General features: G+C 44.4%; 1 protein-coding gene across 1 annotated transcript in view; it reads right to left on the bottom strand.

Moving 5' to 3' along the window:
* Positions 1 to 26881, bottom strand: part of ALKBH8 (alkB homolog 8, tRNA methyltransferase) — an 81407-nt gene extending 54526 nt beyond the window's left edge. The window contains exons 1-6 of the mRNA XM_065421847.1: positions 26738 to 26881; positions 17322 to 17562; positions 15756 to 15887; positions 14691 to 14786; positions 12080 to 12184; positions 4884 to 4954 (exon numbers count right to left, since the gene is read on the bottom strand). Of these exons, the coding sequence (XP_065277919.1) occupies positions 4884 to 4954; positions 12080 to 12184; positions 14691 to 14786; positions 15756 to 15887; positions 17322 to 17562; positions 26738 to 26866 (774 nt within the window). The 5' untranslated portion in view covers positions 26867 to 26881. The remainder of the gene's footprint in view (positions 1 to 4883; positions 4955 to 12079; positions 12185 to 14690; positions 14787 to 15755; positions 15888 to 17321; positions 17563 to 26737) is intronic.
* Between the last annotated feature and the right edge of the window lie 476 nt (positions 26882 to 27357).

Genomic DNA, 27357 nt, shown 5'->3' with positions numbered 1-27357 from the left:
TATACAATGGTACATTTAGGTACTTTATGGGACTATCATGCCTTCTTCTAAAGCATCCAGAATACACCAATGTCAAAGACAAGACATCAAATGAGACGGACCATTGGGCTGTTCTGATATCGCAATTCCTATGTTTCTACCTTTTTAACAACGGATCAGAAGCTAACTGGGACTCATTCGTGATACTGTGTTAAATGTCAAATTAAACCAGTATCAGGAAGCTCAAGGAGGGGAAAATCTTATTATTAAGCTCCTTTCACAGTCACTGCAGGTCTGCAAAAGGAAACCCTAACTCCTTTCACAAGCTTAAACCATGACTTCTGAGATCATTGCAAAGTTAGCCTCAAATAGAAGCCACGCTCTTCCGATAAGAGGCTGTAACTTATGCATCTCTAGAGACCCCATCTGGAGGCAGAGAAAATAACAGCCTCCCCCAAACAGTGGAAGTTATTTGTAAAAGAGCTGCTGTGTCCTGTTTCACTGCATTTTGTTCAAACAATGGACACTTTCAGAAAGAGGAGGATGAACAGTTAAATCCTCAGGATTGGTTTTATCCCCTCTGCTTCTCTTTTTTTTCTATTGTGACATTTTCTCAGCAAAGAAAGGAAAATTGAACTCAGTGCTCAGTCTTCTTCTTCCTATTATTATTATTGATATTGCAGTAGCTCCTAAAGGCAAGGGGAATATAGTGATTGGTATGCCCTATGGAAGCCCAACAGGACGTTTTGGTGGCCTCACTCAACCCCGTAGTTGCCCAAGAGCTGTGGGTCACTCCCATTGAGTCCGATGCTGCAAGGTGCTGAGCACTTCCTGCAAGGTGCAAATGGCCTCAGCTCCCATGGAAGCTCAGTGGGAGACAGAAGGTGCTATGCACATCTCAGGATTCGTCACGGTCTTTCTCTCTTTCAATCCCTCCAGCTCTCCTTTGCTGTTCTGTAAACCTATCTCCTCTCCCTTCTTTGAGCTTCCGCCTCTCCACTTCAAGGCCAGGTTTAGCCTGCCCTGTAACCTCTCTAGAGAATATGTGCTGTCTTAAATAGTGGTAGGTACTCTTTTCTGTATTGCTCCTCCCCGCATGATACAGACATGTGTAATCACAATAACAGGGAGGGGAGAAAAACACCTTGGGCTCGATTCCCTACTCCATTCTACCTGTCTTGCAGCAGCATCACACCCTGGATTCCAGTGGAGTTGCCGCCATGTAAAACTAGCGCAACAGAGAGGAAAAATCAGGCTCCCTATTTCCTTTTTTTGGAATTACTTTTTAAACGTTTAGGTGCATGATCTATGAGCTGCTAAATGCTGTCCTCTCAAACACAACTCTGCCTCTGGCATGGGTAACTGTTTTCAGTGCTTTCTAAACAAAGAATGGGAGGCAGAAATCATTACTAAGTTTATCACAAAAACAAATTAGACTTGCACAGGTTGATCTGAGAAAGGAATGGTCTGAAGAACTTTCCTACTGGACGGACTCATTCATCAGTAAGAAAAGGAAAGATACTGAACAGTGTGTGTTACGTTGCAAGACATTATTGAGGTAAATAACTTTGTAGATTTGAGAGGAAGGATGGTCCACTGGTTAAGGCACTAGACAAGAACTTGGGAAACCTTGCTCCACCACAGATTTCCTGTGTGATTCAGGCAAATCACATAGCGTCTCCATGCGCCAGTTCCCCATCTGTAAAATGGAGATAATAGCATTTCCCTACTTCAAAGGGGTGTTGTGCGGATAAATGCATTGAAGATTGTGAAGTGCTCAGATACTATGGTGATGGGGGGAGGGGACACAATAAGAACCTAAGATGGACAGATTTCAAAAAACAAGATTAGCCATTTATATGAATGGAAATAACATTCTGCAGTTGCGCTAGCTAAGATAAAAGTTAGAAGGGTGCTCAATCCTCATGTGTGTATAAATTGTTCATCAGGTAGAGGTCAGAATGAAATATCGCCCCATGGCTTAGTACAAACATAAATTATGCACATGCAGTATGATGTTTTTCCTTCTTTTACAGCATGTAGTAGTGGCCCAGCTCAGAGACAGAACAGTGGACCAGAGACTGCTAGTCTGTTTCTTTGTATTTAACATGTTTATTACGGTAGTGCCTAAGCTTTAGGGCAATTCTTTTTAAAAGTATGATGTTTCTCCTTTGGAGAAGAATAAAGGAAAGATTAACAGTACAATGATTATATAATTTTTTTCATTATGGATGCAAAGCAAACTGGAATAACAAGTCAGAACCAAGAAGAACAGGGAATGACACTCAGGCTGAAATCAGGAATAAATCCTGTTCAATCATACAATATTCAGGTGGAGCAAATGTATTAAAAGATGTAAATGGACATGCCAGTGAATGTTAGAGAGACAAGGTGAGTGAGGTAATAGCTTTTATTGGACCAATGTCTGTTGGTGAGAAAGACAACTTTTCAAGCCATACAGAGCTCTTCTTCAGGTCTAAGAAATCTGCTCCACCTTGCATTTTGCTGGGACGCTGGGAGTACCTTTCCCAGACTTGAAGAAGAGCTGTGTGGGGCTTGAAAGCTTGTCTCTCTCACCAACAGAAATGGGTCCAATAAAAGATATTAACTCACCCACCTTGTCTCTCTAATATCCTGGGACTAATACAGCTAAAACTGCACTGCATATCCCAGTGAATGTGCTAGATAAACGTGAAAGGATAAGGAGAACAAAAGATGAGTACAAAAAGCATGCTTTAATGTAGTGCACCATCAGAGATGGGCATAATTTTTGTACGTGGGAAATAGCAGGGGGAAAACTGTTGGGCTCAGACAAAGAAATGCTAAAATAGCTAAGTGCATACTACTGCAGCCATGATTAATATATTAAATGCAGATGAGGGTCTCAATATGCAAACAATGTGTATTACTGAAGTTTAAACAGTTAGGCAGCAGAAGGAAAGGCTGTCAAATAATGCTGTAATTTATGGGCCATTGTGATTGTTTTACTAGCCCTTAAATATACACTTTGGCTACCTTCATCAGAGAAGAGTGTCAATGGTCTATCATGAAAAGGCATTACAATTTTGGGCTGTACAGGAACAGAACTTTCTGACAGGCTGTTCCCAATGCCTACATCTAAATGTTCAGCGTCTATTAAAAAAAATAAATTGGGTAGGACTGGATTGGTCACGGGACTGATAAGGGGATACAGAGCCTCTCTCCTCTAGCCATTTCCATTGCAGGGACTTAACATAAAATATACTGAAGGCCTCAGCCCATTTTCTAATGGACAGATGCCCACATTCCTAAAAACATTTTAGATTAGAATAAAATAGAAACTACTGCCTCAAAAGCAAGGCCAAAAACTGAATGGGCATGAAGATAAACCATGGCTAGAGGAAAGGGGGGGATCTCCAAAACAGGGCTGGGCAAAATGGGGGAGCATGCACTGATCCTACTCATGTTATACTCACAGCTGGTCCTAGAGACATGTGAGGCATCCACTGTTAGCGGACACTTTGGAAAACATTGGCCTAAGCGACCTGCCCAAAGCCAAAGAGGAAGTCAGTGTCAGAGCTTCGATTAGAACTCCCAGGAATTCCTGGCTCCCAGTTCTGTGCTCAGATTGCATGACTATGCCTCTCTCCCTCTGTCTATCCTCACCAACACAATCACAGGCTAACAATCAGGTTACAGTTTCATACCTCCAGGGCCTGATTATCCTAATTCAATCTCCACTTGGGCAGGTGCATCTTTGCAGGTGCACACACTTGCATTCTTTGTGTACTAGTACCTGAACGAGCAAGTGACAGCATACATCACCCACGTGTGTAGTCATTAGTTCATAAAATGTGCCTGTACAGGAACAAGGCCCCACTGAAAATTAGACCTTTATTTTCCACTGCTATATAAATTTAGTGGTCTCATTGGGATTGTTGCTGCTATTTACATAGCACCGCAGATGTATGTGGCAACTAACAATGGCTAGAATACATGCAATGTCCCTCCCCCAAAGAATACAATATAGCAATGGGAGTAGTGCACAATGGAGTTGTGTGCGGGTGTTCGTGCATGTAAGTACTGCAGAACACGTAGGTATTTAGGAATGATAGGAAGGAAGATGGGGTTGGCACTTAGCCAATGTTTGTTGTGATGCTGTTCGAAGCACAGAAGGCACAAAGTAGAGAGTGGGTACGGATGCTCTCATACCACGGTGATAAGTGCAGTACAAGAACTGAATTACAAAGCAGAACAGAAAAAAGGGTGTGGAGAGGGAACTGAACTAGGAGCAGGAAAACATGGATTCTATTCCCAGCCTTGCCAATGACCTGCTGTGTGACCCTGGCTAGTCCCTTCACCTCTCTGTGCCTCCGTTTCTCTTCCCACCCTTTGTCTGTCTTGTCTGTTTCGGATGTAAGCTCTTTAGAGCAGGGACTGTCTCTAGCTATGTGTCTGTACAGTGTCTACCCCAATAGGGCCTCTACGAGCTACTGTAACAAACACAGTAATAATAGGAGAGAGGCTTGGACAGACCAGAGAGAAGAGGGAATGGTACAGGAAGAATTGAGGTAGAGAAATACACAGGAGCAATGATATGAGAGTTTTGAAGGTGCTAATAAAACTGAGGAAGGGCAATGGAGAATTGAGTCCTAGTAGTTTCAAACAGTCAGTTTCATGGAAGATTTTATTCTATGGTGAAGTCCTAGCCCCACTGAAGTCAATGGCAATGACTTCAATAGGGCCAGAATTTCACCCCTTTAGGTATCGCACCATTGTTACAGGTTAACATGCTAGACATCTGATGCAAAAGAGTGAGAAAAAATGTCATGTAAAACATTGAACCTTTTATTAAGATCTACTCAGATCTTTACTTTTATGTCCATTGAGTATCATCAAAATATAAAAAGAAATATTAAGCATACCTCAGCGCCTAAACTGAGAGAGATTATTTCATCCTCAAAAGCAGAATGAGTATCAATATGAGGAGGAATTCCTATAACACAAAAAACAGAGAATAAATAAATAGTCACTGCAATTATAATGAAATTCCATCACTTTTAATAAAATCTCCCAAGTCCCATTTTCACAGCTGTCCACATGTAAACCACAACACAGTAACCTCGTGCATTTTTATGCCTACTATGTGTAGTGCAGTACTACAGCAGATCAAAAAATGGAATTTCCTTCCCCTCCCATGGGAAATTCTGATATTTCAACAATTGTTTTCATCCCAAATCAACATTTGTTTTCAAAACGCGCTGCAGTAGCTCAGCCACAGGGAGACTCCAGTGCATCATGGGAGACATAGTCTGGTCAGAGAGCTGGGCCCATGGGGAAAATGGGGACATGAAGGACTTGGAAATACAACTTCAATGAGGCACTGCAGCTGCTCTGGCAGACACACAGATTAACGTCGACCTGACCCCAAATTAAACATTTCGTTTAGATTCTCCTGATCAAAACTTCTGTCAAAATTGACCTCTTCCTGCAGAAAGTTTTGATTTTTACGATGTCCCATTTTCCAACAGGAAAATATTTTGTTCTAATTGTTTTGGCCAGTCCTATATACAGTGCCAATATCAGAAACCAGATTTTACCCCCAGATGCAAATGTATTTGACTTCCATTAGTTTCAAGAGGAGCAATGTACTTAATCACATACAGAACTACATAGGTTAAGCTTCTTACAACAAGTTCGCTATGTTACAACATGGTTACAATATGAAGTGTAGAAATTCTGCCCTCAGAAATATATTGAGGTCAGCCTGATAAAAGACATGTGCATCTATTATTTCTTTGTAGCAGCATCCAAACACTCCAATCAGGATCTCATTGTGCCAGGAACTGCACAGACACATACTAAGAGACAATGGCCTACATTTTTGAAAGTGAATAGAGATTTCAGATGCCTGAATTTTTGGATCTTCAACTTGAAATACTGTATAGAGGCCTGATTTTCTCAAAGTGACCTCAGAAAAATCAAGCCCATTTAAAGGTAGCCACCCAAAAACTGAGGTTCCCCAAATCACTAATCATTTTTGAAAACTGAAGTCAGGGTCCCTGCCTTGAAAAGCTTAGAAGGTAGGGATAGAATTTGACTCAGTACAGATACTGGATAGTATTTATATGAATGCACTGGATTGCACATACTGTATGCTAATTAATGTCCTAAATGATTAGTGCTTAAGAAAGGTTTTATACATATCCTGTATTTGTGGAAGAAAGTTACAATTCATACTAATTAATTCAGATAACCCAGCCAGCAGCACATAACCATACCAATTTAACTGGCTGTCAGATATGTGAACAAACAGGGTCAGATGTCTAGACCCTAAGATGGCAGATACTATGTACACTGTCAGAGATTAATTCTGGAAGGGAAGTATTTGTCCTTCATTCATAAGGACAAACCAGATATGTTCCAGAGAAGGGAAAGCCAAAGCCAGGTAACTTGCCTTGATGACTGAACTCCGCAAAAAGCACAGCATACGCTTTACCCTGTGGATGCCTGAGTGGAAGTAACTACCTCTTCTGTCCTACTGAGTCTGGAAGAGATTGTTGGAGCAGCACTCCCCTCCTCCAGTATGGGGATACAGTTTGCATCATCCTGAAGATGCTCTCACATGTACTTATAGAAGGGGGCTTCTTGTTGCTGGCAGAACATGGCAGGAAAGGTTGGAGTTTGGCCAGCCCGTTGAAACTCCTGCAGTTATACTTGGACCAGGTGATTTTCCTGAATCTTTGAGTATGCCTACACTATGAAATTAGATCGAATTTATAGAAGCCGGTTTTATAGAAATCGGTTGTATACAGCCGATTGTGTGTGTCCCCACATAAAATGCTCTAAGTGCATTAAGTCGGCGGACCGCGTCCATAGTACCGAGGCTAGCGTCGACTTCCGGAGCGTTGCACTGTGGGTAGCTATCCCACAGTTCCCGCAGTCTCTGCCGCCCATTGGAATTCTGGGTTGAGATCCCAATGCCTGAATGATGCAAAACAGTGTCGCGGGGGCTTCTGGGTACATGTCGTCAGGCACCTCCCCCTCCGTCAGAGCAACGGCAGACAATCGATTCGCGCCTTTTTACCTGGGTTACCTGTGCAGACAACATACCACGCCAAGCATGGAGCCCGCTCAGCTCAGCTCAGCGTCACCATATGTCCTCTGGGTGCCGGCAGACGTGGTACTGCATTGCTACACAGCAGCAGCTAATTGCCTTTTGGCAGTAGACGGTGCAGTATGACTGGTAGCCTTCATCGGCGATCTGGGTGCTGGCAGACATGGGGCTGGCAGACGTGGGGCTGCATTGCACACAGCAGCAGCCCCTTGTCTTTTGGTAGAAGATGGTATATTACGACTGGTATCCGTCGTCATCATACTGCAGTGGCTGTCAATCATGGGCACCTGGGCAGACATGCTCAGTCCTATCAAACTGTCTTGATGATGATGGCTATCAGTCGTAGTATGCTATTTTCTGCCAAGCGCCCAGTATTTTCTGCCAAGCACCCAGAAGATGCCGAGGGCTATCAGTCATGCTGCACCGTCGTCTGCCAGCTTAAGATGTAAAAAATAGATTTGTTCTGTATTCATTTGCTTCCCCCTCCCTCCGTGAAATCAACGGCCTGCTAAACCGAGGGTTTTGAGTTCAATCTTTGGGGGGGGGCATTCTGTGTGACAGTTGTTTGTGTTTCTCCCTGATGCACAGCCACCTTTGTTGATTTTAATTCCCTGTACCTGTACGCCATGTCGTCACTCGCCCCTCCCTCCCTCCCTCCCTCCCTCCCCCGGTCCATCAGATACTAGTTTCGCGCCTTTTTTCAGACCAGACGCCATAGCTAGCACTGGGATCATGGAGCCCGCTCAGATCACCGCGGCAATTATGAGCACTATGAACACCACGCGCATTGTCCTGGAATATATGCAGAGCCAGGACATGCCAGAGCAAAACCAGGACCAGCCGAGGAGGCGATTGCAGTGCGGCGACGAGAGTGATGAGGAAATTGACATGGACATAGACCTCTCACAAGGCACAGGCCCCAGCAATGTGGAAATCATGGTGTTACTGGGGCAGGTTCATGCCGTGGAACGCCAATTCTGGGCCCGGGAAACAAGCACAGACTGGTGGGACCGCATCGTGCTGCAGGTGTGGGACGATTCCCAGTGGCTGCGAAACTTTCGCATGCGTAAGGGCACTTTCATGGAACTTTGTGACTTGCTTTCCCCTGCCCTGAAGCGCCAGAATACCAGGATGAGAGCAGCCCTCACAGTTGAGAAGCGAGTGGCGATAGCCCTGTGGAAGCTTGCAACGCCAGACAGCTACCGGTCAGTCGGGAATCAATTTGGAGTGGGCAAATCTACTGTGGGGGCTGCTGTGATCCAAGTTGCCAGGGCAATGAAAGACCTGGTGATATCAAGGGTAGTGACTCTGGGAAACGTGCAGGCCATAGTGGATGGCTTTGCTGCAATGGGATTCCCAAACTGTGGTGGGGCGATAGACGGAACCCATATCCCTATCTTGTCACCGGAGCACCAAGCCACCGAGTACATAAACCGCAAGGGGTACTTTTCAATGCTGCTGCAAGCCCTGGTGGATCACAAGGGACATTTCACCAACATCAACGTGGGATGGCCGGGAAAGGTACATGATGCTCGCGTCTTCAGGCACTCTGGTCTGTTTCGAAAGCTGGAGGAAGGGACTTTCTTCCCGGACCAGAAAATAACCATTGGGGATGTTGAAATGCCTATCGTGATCCTTGGGGACCCAGCCTACCCCTTAATGCCATGGCTCATGAAGCCGTACACAGGCAGCCTGGACAGTAGTCAGGACCTGTTCAACTACAGGCTGAGCAAGTGCCGAATGGTGGTGGAATGTGCATTTGGACGTTTAAAAGCGCGCTGGCGCAGCTTACTGACTCGCTCGGACCTCCAGCGAAAAGAATATCCCCATTGTTATTGCTGCTTGCTGTGCGCTCCACAATATCTGTGAGAGTAAGGGGGAGACATTTATGGCGGGGTGGGAGGTTGAGGCAAATCGCCTGGCCGCTGATTACGCGCAGCCAGACGCCAGGGCGGTTAGAAGAGCACAGCAGGGCGCGGTGCGCATCAGAGAAGCTTTGAAAACGAGTTTTGTGACTGGCCAGGGCACGGTGTGAAACTTCTGTTTGTTTCTCCCTGATGAACCCTCCGCCCCCCCCGCCCCCCCGGTTCACTCTACTTCCCTGTAAACCAACCACCCCACCCTCCCCTCCCCCCTTCGAGCACCGCTTGCAGAGGCAATAAAGTCATTGTTACTTCACATTCATGCATTCTTTATTAATTCATCACACAACTAGGGGGATAATTGCCAAGGTAGCCCGGGATGGGTGGGGGAGGAGGGAAGGAAAAGGACACACTGCAGTTTAAAACTTTAACTCTTATTGAAGGCCAGCCTTCTGATGCTCGGGCAATCATCTGGGGTGGAGTGGCTGGGTGGCCGGAGGCCCCCCCACCGTGTTCTTGGGCGTCTGGGTGAGGAGGCTATGGAACTTGGGGAGGAGGGCTGTTGGTTACACAGGGGCTGTAGCGGCGGTCTCTGCTCCTGCTGCCTTTCCTGCAGCTCAACCATACGCTGGAGCATATCAGTTTGATGCTCCAGCAGCCGGAGCATCGACTCTTGCCTTCTGTCTGCAAGCTGACGCCACCTATCCTCTTCAGCCCGCCACTTGCTCTGTTCATCCCGCGATTCAGCCCGCCACCTCTCCTCTCGTTCATACTGTGCTTTTCTGTAGTCTGACATTGACTGCCTCCACGCATTCTGCTGTGCTCTGTCAGCGTGGGAGGACATCTGGAGCTCCGTGAACATATCATCCCGCGTCCGCCGTTTTCTCCTTCTAATCTTCACTAGCCTCTGTGAAGGAGAAACATTTGCAGCTGGTGGAGGAGAAGGGAGAGGTGGTTAAAAAAGACACATTTTAGAGAACAATGGGTACACTCTTTCACGTTAAATTTTGCTGTTCACATTACACAGCACATGTGCTTTCGTTACAAGGTCACATTTTTTCCTCTTATATTGAGGGCCTGCCGGTTTGGTGTGAGAGATCACTCACGCAGTGCCAGGCAACAGATTTCGGCTTGCAGGCAGCCATGGTAAGCCACAGTCTTTTGGCTTTTTTAACCTTCTTAACATGTGGGAATGGTTTCAAACAGCAGCGCCCTCATTTCCCATATCAAGCACCCGTTGGGTTGGCCATTTAAAATGGGTTTGCAATGTAAAAGGAGGGGCTGTGGTTTCCGGGTTAACATGCAGCACAAACCCAACTAACCCCCCCCCCCACACACACACCCAATTCTCGGGGATGATCACTTCACCCCTCCCCCCCACCGCGTGGCTAACAGCGGGGAACATTTCTGTTCAGCAGAGCAGGAAGGGGCACCTCTGAATAAAATGTCCCCTTAATAAAATCGCCCCATTTCAACCAGGTGACCGTGAATGATATCACTCTCCTGAGGATAACAAAGAGCGATAAGGAATGGATGTTGTCTGCATGCCAGCAAACACCGGGACCATACGCTGCCATGCTTTGTTATGCAATGATTCCAGACTACGTGCTACTGGCCTGGCGTGGTAAAGTGTCCTACCATGGCAGACGGGATAAGGCAGCCCTCCCCAGAAACCTTTTGCAAAGGCTTTGGAAGTACATGAAGGAGAGCTTTCTGGAGATGTCCCTGGAGGATTTCTGCTCCATCCCCATACACGTGAACAGACTTTTCCAGTAGCTGTACTGGCCGCGATTGCCAGGGCAAATTAATGATTAATCATTAAACACGCTTGCTTTTAAACCATGTGTAATATTGACAAAGGTACACTCACCAGAGGTCCCCTGTGTGCCCTCAGGGTCTGGGAGCACGCCTTGGGTGAGTTCGGGGGTTACTGGTTCCAGGTCCAGGGTGATAAACATATCCTGGCTGTTGGGGAAACCGGTTTCTTCGCTTCCTTGCTGCTGTGAGCTATCTACATTATCTTCATCCTCATCTTCCTCGTACCCCGAACCCGCTTCCCTGTGTGTTTCTCCAGTGAGGGACTCATAGCACACGGTTGGGGTAGTGGTGGCTGCACCCCCTAGCATGGCATGCAGCTCCGCGTAGAAGCGGCATGTTTGCGGCTCTGCCCCGGACCTTCCGTTTGCCTCTCTGGCTTTGTGGTAGGCTTGCCTTAGCTCCTTAATTTTCACGCGGCACTGCTGTGCATCCCTGTTATGGCCTCTGTCCTTCATGGCCTTGGAGACCTTTTCTAATATTTTGCCATTTCGTTTACTGCTACGGAGTTCAGCTAGCACTGATTCATCTCCCCATATGGCGAGCAGATCCCGTACCTCCTGTTCGGTCCATGATGGAGCTCTTTTGCGATCCTGGGACTCCATCACGGTTACCTGTGCTGATGAGCTCTGCGTGGTCACCTGTGCTCTCCACGCTGAGCAAACAGGAAATGAAATTCAAAAGTTCGCGGGGCTTTTCCTGTCTACCTGGTCAGTGCATCTGAGTTGAGAGTGCTGTCCAGAGCGGTCACAATGAAGCACTGTGGGATAGCTCCCGGAGGCCAATAACGTCGAATTCCGTCCACACTACCCCAATTCCGACCCGCTAAGGCCAATTTTATCGCTAATCCCCTCGTCGGAGGTGGAGTAAAGAAACCGGTTTAAAGGGCCCTTTAAGTCGAAAGAAAGGGCTTCGTCGTGTGAACGTGTCCAGGCTTAATTCGATTTAACGCTGCTAAAGTCGACCTAAACTCGTAGTGTAGACCAGGCCTTTGTCTCAGGAAGTGAGTGAAAAATGTGTTTGGTTGATCCTGTCATACATGGACTGTTTACCTCTCCAGGTTACCAACTCTTTTATTACGTGATCAGCTTCCATGACCTGGCCTAAGACGCTTGGGCCAGATTTTTCAATACCAGGGTATCTTTAAATCTCCCAAGTTAGGAAGACTGCATCCAGACACTGCCCTCAATTCATGAAAGCATCCCTGTGGAACTTGGCAGATGCAGAAGTGCTGTCTCTGAATCATAGCCATTGTAGCTGGTTTTCTGTTTTCAATCCTAGATAAAATATTGAGTTTGATTTTTTTTTAAAGGGCAAATGCACTTACCTTGTCCAGGTTCATACTGGTTTATTGTCAACTGATCAGGTTTATGTTTGATATATCCCTGCTTCAAGCACTTCTCCAGAAGCATGCTGCAAATTTCCGGGAGCCCTGTTAGTACAAACAGAAGTATAAACCAGATGTTTTCCTACTCTTTTTTCCTGCTTTTGGTGAAGGAGAAATCTAACAACTGGACAAAATACACAGAAATATGATAAAATACAATAGCCAAAATGGGGCTTGTAAGTCTGTGCACCTCATCAATTACACAGGCAATTTTGTACTCACTATGATGTATGCATGGAAATAGCGGGTCTAATCCTGCAAACCCTCTACGTGTGTAACTTGCACAGACTATGATGAGTTTTTAGAAGCCCTCCACACACAAAGGACTGGCAGCACTGGGCCCACTGTTTGCATGAGGAATTTCTATTGTCTGTGAACATAAATAACTGGGTGCCAAATTCAGTGTCACTGAAATCAATGGCAAAATCCCCATTCACCCCAATGGGTGCAGAATTTCACCCAGGTGCACAAGTGCTTTGAACAAAATTAAAGGCTGAGTTAAGACCCTGTCTTAGGGCAGTCCCTGCCTGGAGCACCCTCCTATGCAGGCTGCTGAATGACAGACATGCCTGCCTCAGTTTCCCTCCTGCAGACTCCCCCAAAATAGTCCACAGAATCTTTCTGAGGACAAATATAGCCCTTGTAGGGTTATCTTATTAAAGAAAGTACAGTCCACATAAATCACAACAAAAGTCCCACTATCATAGTCCAGTTTTCCCCCAGCATAGTCCAAACAGCACATGCAAGACACACCCCTGACATCTCTCACCACACCCCAGCTCTCCAATGCAGCCCTCTCCTGTCCTTGTATCAGGACAGCCACCGGGCCCTTCCAACCAAAGTGCAATCCCGCTCTTCCCAGCTGGAACCCCGACTGCCTCTCTGCTGGGAGCATCCCTCACACCTCCCAGCCCTCTCCTGGTTCCTCTCAGTCTCACTCTCTGGCCCTGGAATGTCAATGGGTAAGCCCCTCTGCTGTTCCCCTGCTGTCAGCCCTCTCCACCCTTAGCTCCAGCAGGCAACTCCCTCTGCTGTTCCTCCTGCCTTCAGCCTTCTCCAGCCTTTTGGCCCTGGCTCTCTGGCTTGGGACTGCAAGCCAGCAAACCCCACTTGCTGCTCTCCTACTTTCTGGTCCCAAACATACAGTCTCCAATTCCTCCCTCTTCCCAGGGATGATCTTGCAGAGAGCTTTCTGCTCCCTGCAGCTTTTCCCGCAAACCTCCTCCAGTCTCCTGACTGACTCTCACGAGGACTCTCTCCCTCACTGGGTCTCTTCCTGATTTTTTGTAGCTGCCAGCGCTGCACAAATGGGAGCATCTGCACTGGCACAGGGGAGCTACTTCATTTACTGGGGCCGGCCAACCTGTGACAGACCCCTTTGAAAATTTGACCCTTAACATTTAACCCTTAAAGCCTGCTACTGATTCAAATGTTGAATTAAATAAGGCCTCCTAATAAATCTATTGAATTTAAAGTAGTTTATCAGTAATATGCAAAAATGAAACCTTCAGAGAGTTTGCAGTTTGCTACTATACAGGACGAAAACTTAACTGTAAAATTCAATGAAGTACAGCACACTTGAATGTTATGCTAAGAAATATTCCTTTCAGCAATCTGTCAATATTGACGGTTATTACTGCTTTTTCTCTCCAAAACTTGTTCCCTCCGTTTATGTTTGTCTCACACACAGACCATTTAACATCTAGCTGGAGGCCACAAAACAGCCAAGACAAATATCAACACTTTTATGATTAAGCACAATTTCAGACAAAATACAATGTAACTTGCATCTGTACGGGGAAACTGTATACATGTCACCTTAAACACTTGTGTTTAACTTTCAATATAACTGAATTCCATATTTTATTATTTATATAGCTAGGTTGTAGGATGGCTCACTTTATTTTCTCTGACTCATAGCTCTCAGACTCAAAGGACAATTTTTCAGAAAGTTTCCATGATTGAGTTCTGCACAAAGGGGAGTTGTTTTGGAAAGTATAAGGAAAATGCATTCAGCCATTTTCAAGTTATTCAATCTGTTAAAAAATATTTTTAAAAGTATTATATTTTTACCATCTTGAAAAACTTGAACATTTTTTACACACACCCTTTTTCCAGTATAAAAATGAATTTGAAATGTTCCTCATATAGCGTTTCTTCAAAAAACGACCGAAATTTAGAAGTTCAGAATCCACATTTGGCTAGACCTCAATGAAGAATGGCAGCCATGATTTTTTTTCAAACTTCTTTAAACATACAAAGTTATAAGTGATTAAAAATGGGTTCCATTCATGTACACTAAAATATGATTACTAAGGCACTGATCAGGAAAGTATCCCTATTCAAGAAGGGTGTTGAAGCAAGTCCTTAAATTCCATTGAAGTTAATTGGATTTACACACCTGTTTAAGTGCCTTCCTTAATCAGGGCTTTAGTTACACAACTTCCTGGGACACTACACTGTACTGAAGTTAGGTTCTGTGTGTATCTGTTGGAAAACAGATTTAAAACAAATGCCATTTTAAAATGCCTTTTCATAGGAAAGTTCTCACCTCCAGGCAATGGTTTATCTTTATCTACATTGTTGTTATCATATCGAAACTCATATCCAAAATGCTTTACCCTTCTGTGTTTTAAAGACTTCTGGGCTGTGAAGCAGAAAAAATTAAACAATGTAAAAATATTAAAATATGTACAATATATTTATTTACACAATTTGCTATGCTTGCAGGGTATTTGCCTAATGCCTATTCCATATAATCTCTGTGCATCTCAACAACTATTCAATAGTTGAAAATACTATTATTTATGAACCTCACTCTCAATATACAACTCAACTTTCCCATGTACTAAGAGTGACTAAACAACACAGAGCTTTAGTACCATTTCTCTTTGAAGTCAAAACCCCGATGCTTTTACACATTGTAGCAATCCCACAGACGTCAATGCTTACACATGGGAGCAAGGACTGTAGGTACCTGGACCTTGTGTTTGTCTCTCTCGGACAACAGTACCAATTTTCTTGAGCCATGGCTGACACTTTGGACAAGCTCATGATATGGACATAATAGGAACTTTCACTTCCTTGCATCATTACACTGCACACTAACTAAAGTCAATATAATGCTTTGTGCTGTGTCAAGGAGTAAAAGCTACTTTGTAATATGGAAGCTAACTGGAAAAAGTAACTGGCTTTGTTAAGAAATTTAATTCCACAGAGCTCATTTGAAACTACATGAGCAACTGGGAAGGGAGCTTTGACTTCTCTCTGGTGCTCCAAAAGCTCCAGCTCCCAGGAAGGCTATCAAATTACAGGTGCTGCATTCTGAGAACAAACTCACTGACTGACCATGCTGTCAGGAAATGACTCTACACTAGCTGCTTCTGGAAGCAGAAGCATAATTCAAATTAACCCATTCATGGGAATCACCTTACACCACATGCCTCTGGTTAATTGTAACTGTATGATATAAAACTCAATTTTAAAAGGACTAAATATACAGAATGATTTTAAGGAATAAATTATCCAAGATGCAGACTTCTTGCAGAAATTAAATTCAACAAAAGAACAATTTGCAGGTATTTTTGAAGGTCTCACTTTCTGTGGTTCTACTAACCATTTTGAATGACTTCATTTTCTGTCCAATCAATACTTTCCAACATCTTTTGTTCTTCTTCAGGAGACACGAGCTCTTCAACCATCATCAGGCCTGGAGGCAGGCTAATAGGTATAATGTCCTCCCAATGCACTATGGGTATAAAAATAAAACAGTGCTACTGCTTATGGAAAATGATCCACTTGTGTTCTTTTATCAATAATGATAAACCCCAGATTGATCATCATCTGAACTAATTATCCTCCTTGGTAGCATAAAACAGGATCAGAATCCAAGTTCTGTGCTATACAACCCAATTCTCAAATCTCACTGTGTAGGACCCGAGAGACTTAGTGTTTTCCACTCTCAAAAAATATCTGATTTGTCTGTTAAAATAAAGGTCAAAACTTTCCCATGCATTTCAGGGGAGATTCTAGTTGGATTCAATTTTGTTTTGCCAGGACTCAGGATTTGTCACTGCTCGTGATTGACAAGCATAGAGTACAGTGAAGAAAGTATGTCTGAATGCTATAAACCTGAATGCTATATGCTGTTTCTTAAATGTAAGAAATGATATAAAATGAAGATGGCCATTTGTAGCTCTCCAACCAGATGTGATGAAATGTTCACTGCAACACTTATCTTGATAGAAAATGACTTATGTAACAGGCTCCCAACTTGCAGCCCTATGAATTATTATTGAAAATGATCTGTACTATGGTAGAGTTTAGGGGCCAAGATCAGGACCTCATTGTGCTAAGTACTCTACAAACACAAAGAGACGGAGTTCACAATCTAAATGGGCGAATGTTATAGTTCCTGTTTTACAGATGAGAAACTAAGACACAGAGAGATCAAGTGACTTGGCCAAGGTCACACAGGAAGTCCATAGAATGGGAACTGACCTCAGACCTCCTAAGTCCCAACCTATTGTCTTCACCACAAAGACCATCCTTTCTCTACAGCAACAAATGGTTTGGCTCCAAGCTACCAGAGAGACCATCTCTCTCCCCACCTTATACGACCACATGTGCTCATGGAGGTGTTCCAGCTGCAGCCTCCTAGCATTAAACAAGAAGGAGCTGCTAGCAGGACATTTTCTGTGAAGGGTCTTTAGTTCTGACATTCACTCCATGCCTCAGACTACAAGAGACCAGATTTCAGGGTATGCTGCAAGACCCCTCTTTTTTCCCTAGACTTTGGTTCATGAGGAAAGTAGATTATTGCTCCTATTATTGTTTGATCCTTTTGGGCAATTAATTTTGCTTTTCAGGTTCCTGGAAAAGCTGACCCTTATATTTGATACATGTATTTATTCATCTATTTTATTTAGCCATATAAAGTATTGTTGCAAGCATCCACAGACAGCTCTAAGTGCCATATAATAAAATAAAAGACAAAAACCAGGAATGATTCACCAAACACAGTTCAAAAATATAAGGTGAATTTCTGACCCCATTGAAGTCCATGACAAAACTTCCATTGACTCTCATGGGGCCAGAATTCTATCCACAATTCCACTATAACAAGCAACTGAAAAGCAAAGGAAGAAAAGTGATGCTTTATGGGATAGCAGAATATTGATACCTTTTTCCACAAAGTTAACATACAGAGTAACATTTTGGTCGGAGTCCTCCAGTGTTATCTCTTTCCCATTGAGAGTGTCATAGGCTTTCTTGGCTTCTTCTGTCGACCCATATTTCACAACTGAATAGGGTTTATTTGGAGGCATTAAGAGTGCTTCCACCAATCCACATTCCTCTACTAGCCTGAGCAGCTGGTGTCTATTCACACCATTACCCAGACCTCCATTGGCAACGACCAAGTTCTAATTTAAAAAAATTAAAAATAGACATGTTAGCCGTCACTGCTGATTTGTTTACCTGAAAATAGCATTTCACAAACACAAGTGTCATAAAGAGAAATGAAGCTATTATCTCTAAATCGGTCTGTGGTTATTCTGTTTGATATACCAAAGGAAATGTTTATATTTCAATTAGTCTGCGGCTATTTGAAGCCCAGAGCACATTAGTACAGCACACACTTAAGGGAAAGGCTTTTACAGAACAAGAGCATTCAAGCTCGGAGAGAAATAACATGCCCATGTTTGTGTGTGCAGACACCACAACTGTGCCTGCAAACAGGTATCTGTGCAGGGGAGATGTGGGGGGTCTACACATTTACAATACCTGGATAACATGTGCTTTGCACATGCCCTGAACATTCTTGTCCCTCAGCTACAGAGTTTATTTGTATTTGCAGATTCCATAGCTAACAGTTGGCTGTAAGTGTCCTGCAATACCTTTGAAAGGGTGGAACAAAAATAAATCCCATTGTATTAACTGTATCTGCCTGATTTTTTTCATGACAGCCAAGTGTTATGGCTCCCACAAATGAACTCAGAGAAAACTGAGCTTAGCAGCCCATTTCTAAACACCTCCAATAATTTTTTTTGAAGGAGTGGCCTCTAACATCATCCTCAATATTTTTCTCTTTACTCTCTTCTGCAACGAAGGGTATCCCTTTCCTCTGTCTGAGGAGAGTCTGATGCATTCATTAGCATAGCCCACTAGTGCTATTCTTTCATTGGGCCAGGGGAGGAAGGTCACTTGAGAGCAATATGAGGTATCCCTCATGCCCCATTTTAGGGACCAACCATGCAACCAGTGCTGAGCAGAATCAGCCCTGAGCAGGATCAGCTCAGAATCCAACTTCAGATCCCCTTCAGGGTACTTCTCTGAGTTGATGCTAGCTTGCTGGGGATGCCCCATAATGCTACAAGTAAAGATATACTAGACATCCTGCTGAAAGAACGGAATCACCCAGGGGGCCTGCTACACAATACAAAATACAGCTTTAGGGCCCCAGTTCATCCTCCAAACACTTATGCACGGGAGTAGTCTCAATGGGACGATTCGCCATCACCGATGTGCCAATGTCTCAGTGCAGCTACACTCGGGGTATGGCCACACTGCAATGCAAGCCTGGGCTCAGACACAGGCTTGAGCCCAAACCCCTCTTCCATTTACACACAATCCTGTCGTACTCAGGCCCAGGCCCCAGGACCTTGCAGGATGAGACGATTTGAGCCTAGGTCCCACTGGCACTCGGGTCCAAACTCCATCGTTTTGCATTTGTGGATGCAGCTCAGGCTGAGAGTTAGCCAATACTACCCCACAAACCCATGGGACACTGTTCTTTGTCCTCTCTATCCCAAGAGTAGCCAACTGACCCCCCCAGGAAATGGAAGCAACCCCACTTGTACAGCCAGGCAGCGTTTAAACCTTCCCCTTTATTCTGACCACTGAGCTACAGAGTAAACCTTCTCCCGCGTTAGGTACGGCCATCAACCAGAAGTCATCTTTTGCCAAGCGTGCTGCTTCCTGGTCCCAAGAGCACAGCCAGATTTTGGTGAATCTCTGATGTGAGGCAGGCAAAAAGAGGAGTTTTAGTAGGAGTACTAACAATGACCATGTGTAAAAAGAGATAGAGAAGAAGCTGGCAGTGCTGGGAAGTCACTGGATCAGAGAATGGATAAAGCAGCTCAAGACCAACTACTGGCAATTCAGGGATGAGAACTGCGCCTCTCAGAACTCGCCTTCAACCTGCACCTTTTATGAGGAGTCTGACTGGGTGCTGGGTACTGCACTGAGCACAGAGTGCCTGGTCAGCCAGGGTGGCAAACTTCTGATCCCTAAATCCAACATAGGAATGGAGGGGGGCCAGCAGGCACTGGCTCAGGCCAGCAAAGTCACTATGGTGCTGGAACCAGTCCCCAAGGAGGCTTTGTCACTGGCGCAGCTGCAGCATATGCTGGGTCCGGAGGAGCCTTTTGTTGCCCCACTTTGAGCAGCAGCCTGCCACAGAACTGGAAGAAACAGAATTAACCCAAGAGCATGGTAAGTTTCTGGCTCCATGTTTGTTTTGATTAATATAGGAATGGAAGGGATTTCCAGGTTATGAACAAATGCAAACGTTATTACACGCCGTGGACAGCAGCGGGTATCCACTCATGGCAGATTGCATGGACAGCACCTTGGCGCCGGGGTGTTAAAAATAAGACTTTCATATTGCCTTCCCTGTCAGTACGCTGCTCTGTATTAATACAACAGTGTAACGAGCCACTTGTAATCAGTGAACTGTCCAGGTGGTGGTGGTGCAGGTGGGGGTTGAAATATGGCCCATTTATGTATGTAGTCCCTAGGTGACAAAATCATTTGTCCAAAATAGGGGTGGAGGGTAGTTATGCCATCCGGAAATGTGTCTGGGAGGAGGTGAGGTGGCTGTGGAGTTCTCTACGAGTCCATATTAAGGTGTGTGCTTGCATGCAGTCATAAAAGGCTGTATGGGAAGCTGTGGGGAGACAGGAAGCCATACAGATGCTAGCGCAGCATCCTGTTGATTCCCCCCATGAATTTTGACCCAATTCCAGGGGCTGATAGCTGCAAACTTTTCCCGTAGCAGGAACTCCAGATAGCTAGGCACATTTTGGGGAAGGGCATATTTTCGAGGGCCACCACAGTAACTGACCAACACACTCCACTCACAGATGTGCTATTCGGGCACCATACGTTTGAATACTTTGGTGGCATACAAAGTTGGCTTGCCTGCCTGGAAATGCTTTAATATTGTTATTTTTGTAACACAAATAAAGACTTTTATTTTATTCAGAGAGTTTATTGCCATCACTACATCATGTCTTATAATATGTGTTTTGAATAATAAACATAGGGCAAGGAACAATGGGCAAGTTGTAGCCATATATAATTTCTCAGTACATCTATGCACAATCAATCAATAATGAAAATGCACAGTTCCCCGTCCATTACATTAACAGTCAGGTCATCCAAAATAAAAATATGTGAGGGGAGGTCTAGGTTGGATATTAGGAAACACTATTTCACTAGGAGGGTGGTGAAGCACTGGAATGGGTTACCTAGGGAGGTGGTGGAATCTCCATCCTTAGAGGTTTTAAGGCCTGGCTTGACAAAGCCCTGGCTGGGATGATTTAATTGGGGTTGGTCCTGCTTTGAGCAGGGGGGTTGGATTAGATGATCTCCTGAGGTCTCGTCCAACCCTAATCTTCTATGATTCTATTAATATGCCCCATTCACTATGTACAGTGACAATATCCTCCCCCCACACACATTTCATTGTGTGCTGTGACAATACATCATTTACTGTAAATATTGATGTACAAAAACATTCCTAAACATGCTGTTCTCTCTCTTCCATTGGTCCATGCAAATCCATAATGTGGGAGCACAGAGCATCCCTGATTTGTGTTGCCTGGGTGCATCCTGCTGTCACAGGTGCACTTTCTGGCTGAGTGCACTGGTTCGGCAATCCATCACTGCCATAGCTCCATTGAGGGGCAAACAGCTCACCTTTGGCTTCACACAGATTGTGAAGAGCACAGCAAGCCACAGTGATGCAGACAGCATTGATGACACTGGAATCCAAACAGGTCTGTTGATGACACTGGAATCCAAACAGGTCTGTTGATAGTGCCAGTGGGATTTCAGTCTGCCAAACGCACATTCAACCACCATTCTGAACCCGCTCAGAGTGTGATTAACCCTTCTTTTGTCAGGCCCCGAGATCAGGATACAGTTTCATAAACCAAGGTAAAAGGGATTACGTGGGGACAGTAACTCCATTTATGACAATGTCCTTTGGTGGAAATAGAATCCCAGCCTGTCCATGAAGGTAGACTCCTGCCCAGCAGAAAACCCTGGCATGATCCCTCCTTCCAGTGCAGCTCACATTGGTGTCCATAAATCAGCTTCTGTGGTCCACAAGGGCAAGCGTAATAGCAGAGTAGTGCCCTTTGCGGTTTATGTACTCATTTGCTCCCTGAGTGCCACGAGGCCCATAGAATCATAGAATATCAGGGTTGGAAGGGACCTCAGGAGGTCATCTAGTCCAACCCCCTGCTCAAAGCAGGACCAATTCCCAACTAAATCATCCCAGCCAGGGCTTTGTCAAGCCGGGCCGTAAAAACCTCCAAGGAAGGAGATTCCACCACCTCCCTAGGTAACCCATTCCAGTGCTTCACCACCCTCCTAGTGAAATAGTGTTTCCTAATATCCAACCTAGACCTCCCCCACTGCAACTTGAGACCATTACTCCTTGTTCTCTCATCTGCCACCACTGAGAACAGCCGAGCTCCATCCTCTTTGGAACCCCCCCTCAGGTAGTTGAAAGCAGCTATCAAATCCCCCCTCATTCTTCTCTTCTGGAGACTAAACAATCCCAGTTCCCTCAGCCTCTCCTCATAAGTCATGTGCTCCAGACCCCTAATCATTTTTGTTGCCCTCCGCTGGACTCTTTCCAATATTTCCACATCCTTCTTGTAGTGTGGGGCCCAAAACTGGACACAGTACTCCAGATGAGGCCTCACCAATGTCGCATAAAGGGGAACGATCACGTCCCTCGATCTGCTGGCAATGCCCCTACTTATACAGCCCAAAATGCCATTAGCCTTCTTGGCAACAAGAGCACACTGTTGACTCATATCCAGCTTCTCGTCCACTGTGACCCCAGGTCCTTTTCTGCAGAACTGCGACCTAGCCATTCGGTCCCTAGTCCCAAATGCTTGCTTATATATTTTCCATTTTATTTTCAGCTCCTTCTCATTCTAACCCATGTTTCACCCCCCCATCCATTAATTCACTCCCTTTCCTACCCTCACCCATCAGCAGCTACCGACTGCTGCCTACTAGTTAATTCTAGATCTTACTCTTTCATAGTTCAGGCAGACCCATCTCTAGTTACTTCCGGACCACCTTTCCTGAATAGAGGGGAATGATCACGTCCCTTGACCTGCTGGCAATGCTCCTACTTATACAGCCCAAAATGCTGTTAGCCTTCTTGGCAACAAGGGCACACTGTTGACTCATAACCAGCTTCTCGTCCACTGTAACCACTAGGTCCTTTTCTGCAGAACTGCTGCCTAGCCACTCGGTCCCTAGTCTGTAGCAGTGCATGGGATTCTTCCGTCCTAAGTGCAGGACTCTGCACTTGTCCTTGTTGAACCTCATCAGATTGCTTTTGTCCCAATCCTCTAATTTGTCTAGGTCCCTCTGTATCCTATCCCTACCCTCCAGCATATCTACCACTCCTCCCAGTTTAGTGTCATCTGCAAACTTGCTGAGAGTGCAGTCCACACCATCCTCCAGATCATTAATAAAGATATTGAACAAAACCGGCCCCAGGACCGACCCTTGGGGCACTCCACTTGAAACCGGCTGCCAACTAGACATGGAGCCATTGATCACTACCCGTTGAGCCCGACGATCTAGCCAGCTTTCTATCCACCTTACAGTCCATTCATCCAGCCCATACTTCTTTAACTTGCTGGCAAGAATACTGTGGGAGACTGTATCAAAAGCTTTGCTAAAGTCAAGGAATAACACATCCACTGCTTTCCCCTCATCCACAAAGCCAGTTATCTCCTCATAGAAGGCAATTAGGTTAGTCAGGCACGACTTCCCCTTGGTGAATCCATGCTGACTGTTCCTGATCACTTTCCTCTCCTCTAAGTGTTTCATAATTGATTCCTTGAGGACCTGCTCCATGATTTTTCCAGGGACTGAGGTGAGGCTGACTGGCCTGTAGTTCCCCGGATCCTCCTTCTTCCCTTTTTTGAAGATGGGCACTACATTAGCCTTTTTCCAGTCATCCGGGACCTCCCCCGATCGCCATGAGTTTTCAAAGATGATGGCCAATGGCTCCGCAATCACATCCGCCAACTCCTTTAGCACCCTCGGATGCAGCGCATCCGGCCCCATGGATTTGTGCTCATCCAGTTTTTCTAAATAGTCCTGAACCACTTCTTTCTCCACGGAGGGCTGGTCACCTCCTCCCCATACTGTGCTGCCCAGTCCAGCAGTCTGGGAGCTGACCTTGTTTGTGAAGACAGAGGCAAAAAAAGCATTGAGTACATTAGCTTTTTCCACATCCTCTGTCACTAGGTTGCCTCCCTCATTCAGTAAGGGGCCCACAATTTCCTTGACTTTCTTCTTGTTGCTAACATACCTGAAGAAACCCTTCTTGTTGCTCTTAACATCTCTTGCTAGCTGCAACTCAAAGTGTGATTTGGCCTTCCTGATTTCACTCTTGCATGCCCGAGCAATATTTTTATACTCCTCCCTGGTCATTTGTCCAATCTTCCACTTCTTGTAAGCTTCTTTTTTGCGTTTAAGGTCAGCAAGGATTTCACTGTTAAGCCAAGCTGGTCGCCTGCCATATTTACTATTCTTTCTACACGTTGGGATGGTTTGTTCCTGCAACCACAATAAGGATTCTTTAAAATACAGCCAGCTCTCCTGGACCCCTTTGCCCTTCATGTTATTCTCCCAGGGGATCCTGCTCATCTGTTCCCTGAGGGAGTCAAAGTCTGCTTTTCTGAAGTCCAGGGTCCATATTCTGCTGCTCTCCTTTCTTCCTTGTGTCAGGATCCTGAACTCAACCATCTCATGGTCACTGCCAAAATGGAGCTGATAGCTGAGCTTCTGAGACTCCTTCATATGCCAATTTCTCTCTCTCTCTTTCTGGGGTGGAAGAGAGAGGGCCATCCCCGCTGTTTATTTAGGTTCACTCAAGTAAGGGGGAATCACCTTTTGAGTGTTTAATTTTAGAATTTCAAAAGTGGCTGATATGCAGTGTTGTAGCTGTGTCGGCTCCAGGATATTAGAGAGACTAGATGAGGAAATATCTTTTATTTTGTTGGTGAGAGAGACAAGCTTTTGAGCTACACAGAGCTCTTCATCAGGTCTGGGAAAGGTACTCTGAGCATGGCAGCTAAACACAAGGTGGAACAGACAGTTTGGCATAAGCAATTAGTACATATTCTAAGGGACCATTCAAGGTGAAGTGGCCCATTAACATCCCTATAGTAATAGGCCAAAAAGGGAGGGTTAGTGGGTTACAGATTGTCATAACAAGACATAAATCCAATGTCTTTATTAAGACCATGATTTTTAGTGTCTAGCAAGGTTATGAATTTAAACTCCCAGATTCATCTTTTGAAAGTGTTGGGCAGGTTCCCTTTGAGGATGAGGACTGATAGGTCGACATAATTTTGTAGCGTAGACATGCCCTCTCTCAGGAAAATGATAAAAGACAAAAACACCACATCACCTGTGGGTGAACACTTTTCACAAAGCGATCACTCTATATCTTATCTATCAGTCCCCATCCTGTGTAGCTTGAAAGCTTGTCTCTCTCACCAACAGAAGTTGGTCCAATAAAAGATATTACCTCACCCACCTTGTCTCTAAAACTGGCTGATGTCCAAAGAGTTATCAGAATGTGTGTGTGTTGGGGGAGTGTGGTTGTTTCGCTAGTGGAACTAAACAAAATATGACACCCCCCCAAAAGGGGGGGGGGAGGCATTTATAAATATTTCCTCTGCAAAAGATAGTACATATTTTGCAAAAATTACAGACAAGGTCCAATTGTCTTCTGAATAGTTATTTTGCCACGTTTGGATAGTAAATCAATCATTTCAGTTTGAAACAGAGGGATTTTAGTCCTACTTTAAGGGCAAATTAAATGCAACTTTAAGTATGGAGTCAATATCGGTGCCTTCATATAATTAGCAAGCATATTCTGTTATTGCCCTAAAATGGCATATCTGTGTTTCACACATTGTTTCTTCTCAACATCTTTCCCAGAATGAGGCAGCCAATCTTTTTCTAAAAGCATTTCTATAAATGCTCTATTACCTTTTCTGAAAGCAGATCCTAAAAAGTTTTGTTGTTTCAAATTATAGTGTCTAATTCTTCCAAATGAGAGAAAATTGGCTTGAAAATGGGAGGGAAAGATTTAATAAATGGAAAAGGACGACAGTACTCTTAAAATCTTAACAAGGAGTGCTAGGTGACATGTCTGAGAAACTACTGAGAGATATTTCTATTATGAAGTCTCAGGACAGTGTCAGGACTTCTATAAGAAATCACATTTTCCAGAGATTTACAATGCAATCATAAAAGAAATTGTTCTGGCTTGAAACCTAGCAAACAAAATCTCAGTGAAGAGTGAATTTCAGGAAAGTCTCTTCATTACCTAATCTGTGTATTGTCGCTGGACCACAACGTTCAGAGGATTTTCAAAGTCTCTGTGTTAAATTCAGCTACAAATTCTGACTATTATTACTGTATTATTTTTATTTGGATTGCTGTAACACCTACAAGCCCCAGCCACAGATCAGGATTCCTCTGTGCTAGTGCTGTAAAAACACAGAACAAAAAGATAGTCCCTTCCCCAAAGAATTTGCCATCTGCACTAGGTTTTCAAATCATTATTTACCTACATCCTCACATGGTTTTAAATCTCAGTGTAAACCAGGCCCAACAACTTGCCTTAAAACAACTGCCAAGGTTGCAATGGCAACCATAAGACTAGAATGAGGAAGAGTCCTGAGACAGACCAGGCAAGACATGGGACAACAGTTTATATAAGAGAAGCTGAAGTGAGATTTCTAGTGAATATTGGATTAGTGTTAGAAAAGATCTCTAGGAGTGGGGTTTAATAGGGAGTTTGAAGGAGAGAGATTGGGCTTTGTGGAGAAGCATGGAGGGAAGAATAATGAAGGCACAAAAATGAAAGCAGAGGAGACAAAGAAAGCAATATGGGAAAAGGAATGGGAGGCTCTGACATGTATATTAATTGATGAAGGTAACAAATTTTATTAGTAACATAATTACAGCTATCAGAACTTTTCCCAGCCACATGAACAATCCTCTCAGCCTAAAAGACCTGGTCCAAAGACCATTAAAGTCACTGGGAGTTTCTCCATGGACAAAGAGCTTTGACCAAAGCCCAAAGTGCAGTTCTACTTTGGAATCAATGTGAAACAATCAACATGGAGTCTCACTGCCTTTTTTACAGTCACTTTTCAGAACAGAACTGCACTTTAGCCAATATATAGGTGAGGCTAGGATATGCGTAAGCTGTGCATTCAGGCTCACATAACAACAATTAGAGCTTCAAGTCACCTGGGTAGTGTGAGATACACACTCGATGCCCTCATGCCTCATTAAAGTGTTTCTGGCCTTGATCTGTTTCCTCAATAATTTCTTCTCAGATTTATTCCGTTTCAGATTGTTTTGACCGGTGCTGTCCATTTCTGCACTGGAGATTCGGAAAGACAAGGCCACAGCAGAAGGGAGAAAATGTTCAAGATTCCTTTAAAAAAAAAAAATCCTGAATGTCATTTATTCATAGGCCATTTTAAAATATTTTTTAAAGAGCCACAGACAACATAAAACTCCTATGTAAAAAATCTATTATTTCTATTACTAATAACACCTCTGTTCTAATCCCACCTCTAATACAAATCCCTCACAGATCTTGGGGGAGTGTCCCATTTTTTTCCCCATTTGAAAAATGGAGAACAAAACTCACCTACTTCACACTACTCCGGTGAGATTATTCACCTCCCTCACAAGTCCTTTTTAAGGTAGGAATGGGGAACTTCATTTAGTTCACAATTTTACAAATCTTACAATTTGGGGGAGAGGATCACAAAATTAACTTGAATGCAAAAACTGTTTTTTCCCCTTCAATTCATCCCCATGGGATTTTTTTCCTGTGGGGTGATTCATGCAAAATAAAG

The sequence above is a fragment of the Emys orbicularis genome, chromosome 1, assembly GCF_028017835.1.
Source record: "Emys orbicularis isolate rEmyOrb1 chromosome 1, rEmyOrb1.hap1, whole genome shotgun sequence".
In the NCBI taxonomy this organism is placed as follows: Eukaryota; Metazoa; Chordata; order Testudines; family Emydidae; genus Emys; species Emys orbicularis.
This window is presented reverse-complemented; position numbering and strand designations above follow the sequence as displayed.